This window comes from Plectropomus leopardus, chromosome 15 (assembly GCF_008729295.1).
Source record: "Plectropomus leopardus isolate mb chromosome 15, YSFRI_Pleo_2.0, whole genome shotgun sequence".
Lineage (NCBI taxonomy): Eukaryota > Metazoa > Chordata > Actinopteri > Perciformes > Serranidae > Plectropomus > Plectropomus leopardus.
The window spans coordinates 30,799,917-30,811,016 of NC_056477.1; the positions used below are offsets into that span (position 1 = coordinate 30,799,917).

Consider the following 11,100-nt stretch of genomic DNA (forward strand, 5'->3'; position numbering starts at 1 on the left):
TACTCATCGTTTGCCTATTGTCTTACCTGACAACACCCTCCTCAGCTTCTCCTATACACAGTCATCACATTGTATTAATTGGTTGGACGGGTTGGGTAGTGACTCATGCTGCAAATCTATCTCAGTAAGGAGACTATTAAAGCAATATTATCTACTGACATTTCTAAAGGCCCAGACACAATAAACCAACTTTAAAAAACTAATGTGATGAAGGCCAACTGTTGTATCGCCTCACGTCCCCTTTGTCTTGGCCAAAAGTTCCACATGAACACATTGCGAAGACTACAGCCAACGACCAACCAGCGCTTACATTCTGGGCCTGTGTGAGAAGAAATAACTCTCCATACCAGCAGGTGGCGGTAGTCTGTATTTGTCGTTCAAAAAGGAAAGCCAGAAGACTGATGGGACAGATACCAGAGGTTAGTGAGCCTGTTAGCAGGTCTCGATTTCAAGCCCTCTTGACATTAGCTGTTTGTTTACATTTCTCACTTCCGTTTCTTGCTGATGCTGATTAAACATGCTGAATCTCCCAAAAAAGCAATCAAAGGCCAATAATGGGCAACGACGCAGGACACACCAACACATTCTCATCCCAAGTCATTACATATTGCCACTTTGTGGTGGAACGCCCACATCTATACATTACGCTCTAGGTATCCTTCTGTGTCTGCACTCCACATTCTGAATATTCTATTCTATTCTATTCTATTCTATTCTATTCTATTCTATTATGGACTTATTATAATTGTTAAGTACATTTTCTGGGTAATTTTTTTTTTTTTTTTTACAGATTTCTTGCTATTTTAGGGTATTTTTTTTGTTTTATTGCTCACTGATTTCTTCCTGTGTTTTTCAAAGAAATCAGATAAATAATTTGGTTTCTTAATATGTGATTTAAGCAGTACCATTTTCAATGATTCAGCATTTCTGAAATGTTTGATTTGAAGTCGCTGCTCTTCTAGTATTTGTGTCTTCTGAATGTGTTCTTTCTGCCTGCTCTGGAAGCCATTGATTTACATTCCTGTACTAGTATGGAAATCAGGGAGTTGATAGATAGCTAGAGCAAACACAATTATCATGTAAGCTTTTATTGTTGCTAAGTTTGTATGGTTTAATGAATGCTAATTGACTGGCAAAGTCCACACACACACAACAGGGGCAGTTAAAGCATGTGTAAAGCTCTGTAGCTTGATTTTCATAACACACACTACAATGAATGGAAACAAGTGAGGTTTGTTATAATGAAAATATCATTACCGAAAGCAATGCATCACTCATAGCTTATTAAAAATGCCAACAGCATGCAAAAACAATGTTACAATAAATCTGTAACTACTATGCAGAAATGGCGAACTTAACCCACATTTCACAAAAGGCAGTGGTCACAGCCTGCTCTGCGGAAGCAAAAGTGTGTGTCCAACACCAAAATGTCTGATATCAAAATGGATGCGAAGTGTGAGCTCAGTGTTTGTGGGTGAGACATTGTTGCTACTTGTTTTTCTTTGTAAACCTGGTTGGTCCTGTTCAGAAGGAGTGGTGTGTTTCTCTCTGCGGTGTCTTTCTCTCTTGTGCTCTCTAGTCAGGTTTCGGCTGCAAAGAGGCCTGAGAGACACTCTCTGTGACATAGTTTGAAGTGGAGGCGTGTGTGTGTGTGTGTGTGTGTGTGTGTGTGTGCATGTGGGAGTGTGTGTGTTGTAAGGGGAAAAGGGGGCACTAGGAAAGGCGGTGCTGATGCTGCCTAACCTGTTCTCCTGGCTTGCGACAAGCTTATAGGCATGTAAGTGGCAGATCATCCTGTCCTGCCTGACAGAGCAGCAGTGATACACTGAGGAGGAGACATCTGTCCCTGTGGCTGTCCTTTGCTGGGGCGTCTCTGGCAGCAGTATATGGTGAGTCCATCTAATATGTTTTTTTGGTTGTTATGAGATTATTTGGAAGGACAGTTGCTTAAATAATTTGCATTGTGAACTGTGTATTGCATCTACATTATGAGTATCAATTTTATGTGTTTCTTTTTTTTTTGCTCCTGGTTCTTCTTCAGATTATCCATTTTGGTCTAGGAAAAAAACCTGATAACTGTTTAACTGTCACCTGCAAATGATGAAATAAATGGGTAAAAAAAAACCCAACAACAAATTACAAGAAAATTACCTGAAAATTAGCAAAAAGAGGGGTTAGAATAAGAAAAACAAAAGCAAGCAGGAAATTACTTGAAAAAAAAAGCCTAAAAATTAAAAGCAATTATTTCCAAATATGCCTTTAAACTTTGTTTCATAAACGTACCATGGTTTGTAAAATTTTGATACGTCACAAATCAGTAGCAAAGTCAGGATTTTGGAAATGTGTTGTGGTGTCTGGCTTTAACGTCAAGGGAAGATTGAAAATAAAGAGTAAAGTGTAGATAAAGATGATGTCAAAATATATATTCAGTATTGTTAATAAGTGCTGCTGCCCATGTTTGACTTGCTGTTGTCCCGGCTGAAACATACCAAACTCTGCTGTCATCTGACTCACACTCTGCTGTGTCCATGTCGCTGATGATGTTGACGCCCTGTTTTCAGAGGATACACCTATTAACCGTAATGATCTGACGGTTTTTCTTTTCTCTCATGACTTGCCTGTTTTATTTTAATAGCTGATTTGAGGAAGTACAGAGCCTGAAGTCACTTTGCACTTGGACCGTTTTTGTATTTCTTTGGAAAAAAGGAACATCAGCGATTCTGAAAAGTCATGGTATTATAACCATAATCCCCTGATGTGTATTTTGATTGGACATTTTAAATATCCTTAGAAAAAAAACATGCATTAAGCAAATCTGTCAACAGGTCAGTAATTACTTACACTTACTTAATTACATGTGGCCTATTATTGCACACAGCGAAGTAGTTGTTTGTCCGTTTAAAGATTAGTTTTTGGAGTTGAATGAATCATGAATGTCACATTAACACTGATGGGTGATCAATGTTTTTTTTTAAGCATTGTTGGGCAGTTTGGATCTTTGTGGACAAAATGTCACTGATTCCAATTTTTTTCCCATTTGAGGACCTGTTTAGCAATGCTAAACTTGAAACCTGACCTCTCTTTATTTATGCGACTATGTTGCAGGTGAACAACATTAGCATTTCCATGTGAAGATGTCGGGGTGTGGTTGAAGGGAGGGCCGTGTGTGCGCACAGCGGTGTGGCATGTTAGTCAGAATGCATCCAAACTAACTGGTTTAGATGCACGCATTCCCCTGAGCAAAGCTGGCAGAGGCTTTGGATTCCTGAGGTGTGAGGCGATGTGGTGTGGGGGCGTTGTTATTTCTCTGTCAGTCAGGATCAGAAAATTAAAGAGCTGTTAAAGACAGATGAAGGACCATAAGTGCTGTCAGGGATTTGTGGGTTCAGGGGTGACCTGAGCCTATAGTGACAGCTACAGACAGCTGAGGGAAATAATTTCTTATACCTGTAAAACTGGTGCTGTAATCACACTATGGCTCTTTATGGTGGTGTCTTTACTCCTGCCATCTTCTTTTATGGTTCAGGATCAACTTTCATGTTCTACTGTGTGTATTCATTTTGGGTCAAACATCAGCAAAGTTTTAGGTAGCTTGTACAGGTATATTGGAGACTGAACATGAAAATAAGCCATAAATCAAATCAAAGTATGTACATCGATTAAAATGTCCAGATTTATCACACGTGTGTTTGACTCAGAAACCAATGTACTGCATCTAATTTTTGGCAGTATTACTCAAATTACCTCAAATCAGTTTCAACCAATTCAAACCAAGACCATAGACCATCACTTGTCAACATTCACTTCCATTATATTCACTGTGCGCGCGCACACACACACACACACACACACGCCTCCACTTCACTGTTCACTGCATTAAAAAAGAAAAAAAAATTACATACTGGAAACCTAAACTGCTTCAAAATTTGCATTTCTCTCAAAAACATGGAAAGAAGGGAATGACCAGCCTAACAATAGATGGGCCCAAGTTTAGTGAAATTAGTAAAAAGTGACAGGAAAATAACCTGAAATAAGCAAAAATACAAAAATAAAAGTAAAAAGATAAAAAACAAAAACAAACAAGGAAATGACCTGGAAAAAGTGTTTAAAAATAAATAAATACATAATTTCTGAAACATAATAATATAATAAATATAACTATAGTTATGGACATTTTCTCTAGTTTTTTTATGTTGATGGTTTGAAAGTATTAATTGCATAAAAAACATGTTGTTGGCTGTATTCTTGCTAAGGATTCTAAATGAAAGAGAGAGAGGTTTTTCATGAACAATTAAGATGACTTACAGTAATCTCAGTCAATAAATACAGATTTCATTTTTGGACTGAAATGATGATCATTTGTTGTTTGAATTCCTGCACTGCATCTTTGTATTCAGAAAAGTATAACTGCGCAAAAAGTTTGCAAATGCACACACTAGATGAAAGGAAAAACAACAACAACAAAAAAAACAACAAGGTGCAGGACAGACAAAAGATAATACAAATGACAAAAAAACAGACCACACAGCAGACCACACTTTAAAAAGAAATGTTTTGTTTTGACTATAGTAGTTAGTGTCCAGGCTGCCTTAAAATTTAAACTGGTTAAATTTGAGAAAACTAATTCAGGTAATATTATAATTATTCCACTTGTCTTTTTGGCAGTCCAAACACTATCTTTAAAATAAATAATGTCTTTTTACAGTGCATGCGGCCATAAATATGTAATTAATCACCACCAGTAATCATTAAATTAAATATTTATGGGAGCATAGTCTAACGTTTTTTTCGTACATTAGTTATGACACTGATTTAAGTGAGATTAAAATCAATAAATAACTTAAGTTGCTTTGCTCTGGTGTTTTACAGGTATCTTTGCTGTGGTTTGAAGTTTCCATGGTTGCTTATACTTTTGTGTAAATTCCATGATATGTGGATGTAAATACAACTGACAAATAATGGTGAGTATGAAAAACCAACATAAAAAACATCCACAGACATCCATATGTCTGAGTTTAAAACACATGGTGCAAATATGTGAAAATGTTGCAAACCTGTCTCATCTTGTGCACTGCACAACATTTTTAAACACAGAGCGGGGACAGCACGGGTAGACATTTCTCAGAAAGTCTGGTCCTAGACGACTCTGAGAGTGGAGTCATCATTACCGGAATCACAGATGACACAATGGCTGCAAAGAGTGGCCTACAAGCTGGTAAGAAAATAAAAACAGTGAATATTTACAATCATATTTTAGTCTTGCTGCAGTTTTGGAAAGCCAAACCAGTATCTGTAGATAAAAGATTTAAGGAAAAGCAAAAGATCCATGCTGGTTTTGATGTGTGTTTCTGCTTGTTCCAGGGGATGAGATTGTTGCAGCCACAATACACCTGGACCACCTCAACAAAAATGAAGTGCTCAACATCCTGAAGGTCCTGGAGCCGTACGATAACAACATGAAGGTTCTGACAAAGAAGGAGCTTGTTGCCAGTGCTGGCCTTGGTTCTTTGGGATTGGGTCTCAAAGACCCTGCACAGGTAAACGTCGCAATAGTTGGCTCACCCAAATTAAAAGGAAACACTTACCTCTAGTGTGTTTCAAAGTAGTTTCAAGAAAAATTTATATCTTTATAAATAAGACTCCAAACCATTTGCATAGCTTTATACACACTGTAAAATCTGAAAAGTTGATCTTAGTTTAAAAAAAAACCCAACAACCTTGGAAACCATTTGCCTTGAAAAACGAAAGTATATATAAGTACATTTTTTTATGGCAGCATGGTAAAGCGCGGGAGTAAGTGTAAATGTGTTTGCAATTCAAAGGTCCCTACAACCCACAACACATGCTTCCTTTGCACATTTTAATAATTAAATAAATTGGAAGAAATTGTATTAATAGTCACAGCATCTGTCTAAGTATCAGTAGTATCAAGAACAATTGGATTGTAGACTATAAGCTTAATATAACTGATTACACAAATGCTGCATTAACGGATGTTAACCTACTTTGTTTATCCCTCCATTATCAACAGATGCTTGACCTAAAAAAGGATCTGTCACTGGATGCATCAGCGGAGGCACCAGACCTTTCCATTAATGGCCTAAGTGGAAAGCTAAATGCTGCACAGGGTTTAGGGGGTGAAATAGGTGGTCCTACTCTCAATGGAGACCTTCCCAGTCTCAGTCTTAATACGCCCTCAGCTGATGCAGGTGCCAAGTTCACAATGCCTGACCTAGGACTGACTGGATCAGGTGTTAAAAGAGATCTAGATGGCTCCCTTGAAGCACCTGATGTCAGTTTCTCAGCTCCTAAGCTCAACACCCCCAGTGCCTCGCTTGATGTTGAGAAACCAGAAATCAAGACAGGCAACCTGAAATACAAGGCCCCAAAATTCAAGATGCCAAATTTTAATCTGCCTCATGTCAAAACATCTAAACCAGACTTGGATGCTTCTGGTGATGTAGACCTCCCTTCTGTCAGTGGAAATCTAGGAACACCAGACCTCAATGTGACAGCCCCAGCATTCGATTTTAAAACTCCAGATTTGGATCTCAGTGGGCCAAAAGTGGATCTGAATGGTCCTGGTTTAAATGTAGAACCTCCAAATGCTGATATCGAGGTACCCTCAGTCAAAAGAAAGTGGCCCCATCAAAATTGGAAATTGCCAAAAGTTAAAGGACCAGATGCTGACTTAAACGCTGGTCTGCCTGCAACTGATGTCAACCTCACTACACCGAAAATTGATGGGAATCTAAGTACACCAGATATTGACATCAAAAGCCCTGATCTAGCTATCCAAACTCCAAATCTTGACATTGATGCCCCATCTAATAAAACCAAATGGAATTGGAAGTTAAAGAAACCCAAACTTCCTGGCCTAAAATCTGATCTGGACTTAGATGCAAATCTGAACACGCCTTCTGTTGATGCCTCTCTTCCAACACTGGAGGGAGCAGTAAATACCCCAGATGTTGACATTAATGCGCCGAAGGCTGACTTTAAAGGCCCCGATCTAGATGTGCAAACCCCAAATATTGATGCAGAGGCACCATCTGGAAAAATCCCCTGGCCTCACTTGAAATGGAAGAAGCCGAAACTTCAAGGCCCAAAAGCAGACTTAAATGCAGACCTAAATTGTGACACAAATTTACCAAATGCTGAGCTAAGTCTTCCAACAGCTGAACTTAACTCCCCCAATGTAGATGTTGAATCCCCAGATCTTAACATTAATGCTCCATCAGGGAAGCATCAGTGGCTTCCTCAGTGGTGGAAGAAACCAAAACTTCATGGCCCCAAAGTTGATGCAGACCTTAACACAGATCTAAGCGCACCAGATGTTGATGTCTCTCTTCCAAAAATGAGTAATGAGATTGGCACACCAGATGTCGACGTCACTTTGCCCAAAGCTGATGTTGACGTTAAAGCATTAGACATTGACACTCCCTCTACCAAACTCAGGTTCCCAACACTCAAGAAGCCCAAGTTTGCCTTTCCTACTTCCAAGCTGAAAGGCACAGATGTTGATCTTGATGCTGGAGTTAAAGCCCCTGACCTAAGTGTCTCTCCTCCATCACTTGATGGACCTGACATTGATGTGAATTTACCTAAAGCCGATGTTGATGTTAACGCACCAAATGTAGACATTAAGGCTCCATCTGTGAAATCCAAATGGCCTACTTTTAAAAAGTGGTCAATCTCAGGTCCTAAGATAAATGGCCCAGATGCAGGTCTAGATACTAATGTTTCAGCCCCTGAGTTGAATCTCCAAGCGCCAACAATCAATGGTGAGATGAATCCACCAGATGTAAATCTAGACTTACCTAAAACTAACCTGGAAGGCCCTGTGGTAGACATTGATACTCCAGATATTGAAAGTCCCTCTGGAAAAATTAATAAATGGTTCAACTTCAAAATACCCAAATTTGGCACACTGAAGGGTCCAAAAGGTAACATTGATGCTGATGTAAAGGTACCAGACACACCAGACTTCAAGGCGCCTGGTGTGGATTTGAGTGCACCAGAACTTTCAGCACCAAAAATTGAGGGTGGGATTGGGACTCCAGATATCAATATTGGCATGCCTAATGCTGATGTCAAAGGTCTAGATGTGGATGTTAATGGTCCAGATATTGACCCAGATATTGACCTGAAGTTTCCTAAAATTAAATTACCAGCACTCAAAGGACCAAAAGTCAAAGCTCCTAAATTGGATGCTGATTTGAAGACACCAGACATTGATGCCAAACTTGACTTACCTAAGGGCAATGTGGATATACCTAATGCAGACATAGACTCATCTAATCTCTCCGTATCTGCACCTAAAATTGGTCTTGATGCACCTGATCTTGATGTTAGTTTACCGAAGGTGGATGGTCTTAATGTAGATCTTCGAACTCAGGAGGTTGATGCCTCTGCTGGAAAATTGAGGCTTCCCAAAATACCAGGGTTTGGCTTATCACGGCCTAATCTCAATGTCGATGCGCACGATGTCAAAGCACCGAACTTAAATCTTTCTGGTCCCACCATTAATGGAGATGTCAGTTCTCCAGATATAGATCTGGGTGCTGACCTTAAGACCGATTTGGGCCTTTCCACCCCCAAAACAAACATTACTGTGCCAGACATCGATGTTTCTACCTTGAAGATTGACGGACCCAGTCTGGATCTCACAAAAGCAGACATCCAGGTACCTGATGCCAACGTGACAGCACCAGATCTCAGTCTGTCTTCACCAACAATTGATGGAACCCTTCCAGCACTAAACATAGACACCAAGTTGCCAAACGCTGAACTAAAAGCACCTGTCACTCTAAACACTCCAAATGTGATTAGCAACGTACCAACAGCAGACCTCAAACAACCCGATGTACAGTTTAAAAAACCAGATTTAGAACTTGATTCCCATCTCGGTGACATTAATTTGCCTCATTATAAACTTCCAAAGTTTGGTCTTTCAAGTCCTGATGCAGATGTTCCCAATATTAATCCCTCAGTGGAGACTGGAATCAAGGCACCAGAGGTCAACTTAGGCACTCCTTCAGTGGATACCAACATCTCTGTACCTGCAGTAGACGTGAGTGTGCCAAACTTAGAGGGAGATATCAAAGGACCCGAGGCCCCAACTGTGGATGCCAATCTTGAAAAGCCCAGATTGTCAAATTTTAAATTTCCAAAGTTCAGCTTTCCAGGGTCTAAAATAAAAGCACCTGAGGTTGATACCAGTGCAAATCTTGAAGTCTCGCCTGATATGAAGGTCAAAGCTCCCAGTATTGATGGGGATATCAATTTACCTGATGTAGGTGTCCTAAAATCACCTGAAGTGAAGACAAGCTTGAACACACCTGAACTGGATATCAAGCCTGATGCAGATGTTGAAGTGAAAGGTTCTCCGAAAAGTAAGCGGAGATGGCCCTTCAGATGGGGATTTAAGTCTGGTTCAGGTACTGATGAGGAGGGGAGCGGAGCTGACTCTGAAAATGATGCTTCTAAGGCTGAGATGGAGGTTCCTGTGTTCAGAATCCACAGACTGCCCAGGAACAGCATTGATGGCATTGGAGAAATTGGTGATACCATGGGCTTATTAAAATCTGACACAGACGAAAAGGAGTATGTCATGAGCAAAGGGGTCCGCTTGCCGATACTAAATGCTACTCCAAAAACAGGAGAGAAAATTGACATTATGGAGAGACTGATGAAAGCAAAGGAAAAAGCACCATCAGTCAATGTCTCACCCACTGAATCAAAAACTGATATTGATCTGAAGCTCCCAGGTCTTAATGTCGGTTCCTCTGCAGAAGCAGGAGATTCCTCTTTGACAAGAGAAGGTACTTTCAAAGTCGAAAAGCCAGAGTCAGTACTGGGCATTTCAGTCCCTGAAATTTCGACATCAGATGAAAATGACAAATTGTCACAGGGCCTCTCCAATATGCTTGGTCTTAATATCAAGGACTCAGATGCTGACTGATTCCCGCTGGGCTAACCTGATAAATTAAGTCAAGAAAAATTGTAAATACATGTAACTTAACCAATTCTTTTCTTTAGTTTGCGACCATGCAGACAGATGTTAACGGTTCAATTAAATTTGCAACAGTTTTCTGCAGATAAGTATCAGTGCAGTACAGTACAGTCGCCTTCTTGTGGATCTTAATAATGGCGGTAGCCTTAAGAAGAAAATCGTTTTTAGAAACTATGTGTATATTCCTGTTATTTATATAAGCTGTTTTCTACACATTGTTGATTTGAAAGTATGTTACTTTTTAAATAACTCCCTCAGTATTGCATGTGATCATATTGAGCTGTTTAAGTTTCTGAGAAGTGAATTACTTTATCTTAAAAATTTAACATGATAAGAGAATTGTGTGCGTGAATATATTCGTCAGTTTTTGTTCTTCAATAAATAATTAAAAACATTCCTTAGGCTTGTGATTCTTTAAAAAAGAAAAATAATAAACTTATGATTTGTTGATTTGTAACAAAAGTCAGCAAATGCATGAAACAAACAAGAGGCTTTATGACACTTTGTTTTACAGATCCATATTTAAGTTCCTAGAAAGCTCTCTGGAAAAAAATCAAAACAAAATATAAATTTGGACTGATTTTGGACAAATAGGAATTTCCTTGAAAAACAAACAAACAAAAAACAATTACTGTCAAACCCCAATAAATGTGAACTATTATTGGAAACTGTATTCCATATAAGCAAAATTATACGCTTTACATATTGAGCACATTTCACTTTTGCTAAACTAAAGGCTTTTTGAATGCAGAAGTAATCAACCCTTACCCTGGGCATGATTTCTTTCAAAAACATGGAAAAACAGCAAAATGCAACAAAAAAATGACTCCAAAATTAGCATGAAATACTTAAAAAGTACAAGTACAAGGAAAAAGACAATAAAAAAACAATCACAAACGAAATTTATCTGTAAAATGTGCTTAAATATATACAAATGTTGTAACATAATTTTAAATGTGTCATTATTATAATTATAATCTTAAATATAGTTTTTTTTCATTTTCCCTCCTAGACATTCTCCCCTAGATTTTTAAAAACAACTTTCTGAATACAGTATTTCCGAGGTACTTAAACTCCTCCACTTG

General features: G+C 38.8%; 1 protein-coding gene across 1 annotated transcript; it reads left to right on the plus strand.

Moving 5' to 3' along the window:
• The first annotated feature begins 1,587 nt into the window (after positions 1-1,587).
• On the plus strand, positions 1,588-10,409 carry si:ch211-125o16.4 (neuroblast differentiation-associated protein AHNAK). The gene is made up of 5 exons (XM_042502676.1): positions 1,588-1,889; positions 4,870-4,961; positions 5,095-5,215; positions 5,362-5,537; positions 6,032-10,409. Exons 2-5 carry the CDS (start codon positions 4,959-4,961, stop codon positions 9,962-9,964), a joined length of 4,233 nt encoding a protein of 1,410 aa, XP_042358610.1. The 5' UTR covers positions 1,588-1,889; positions 4,870-4,958; the 3' UTR covers positions 9,965-10,409.
• The last annotated feature ends 691 nt before the right edge of the window (positions 10,410-11,100 follow it).

Coding starts and splice junctions, on each gene's coding strand:
- si:ch211-125o16.4 (XM_042502676.1), top strand. Junction 5,216..5,361: donor AAAGAGTGGCCTACAAGCTG/GTAAGAAAATAA, acceptor TGCTTGTTCCAG/GGGATGAGATTGTTGCAGCC. Junction 5,538..6,031: donor GTCTCAAAGACCCTGCACAG/GTAAACGTCGCA, acceptor CATTATCAACAG/ATGCTTGACCTAAAAAAGGA.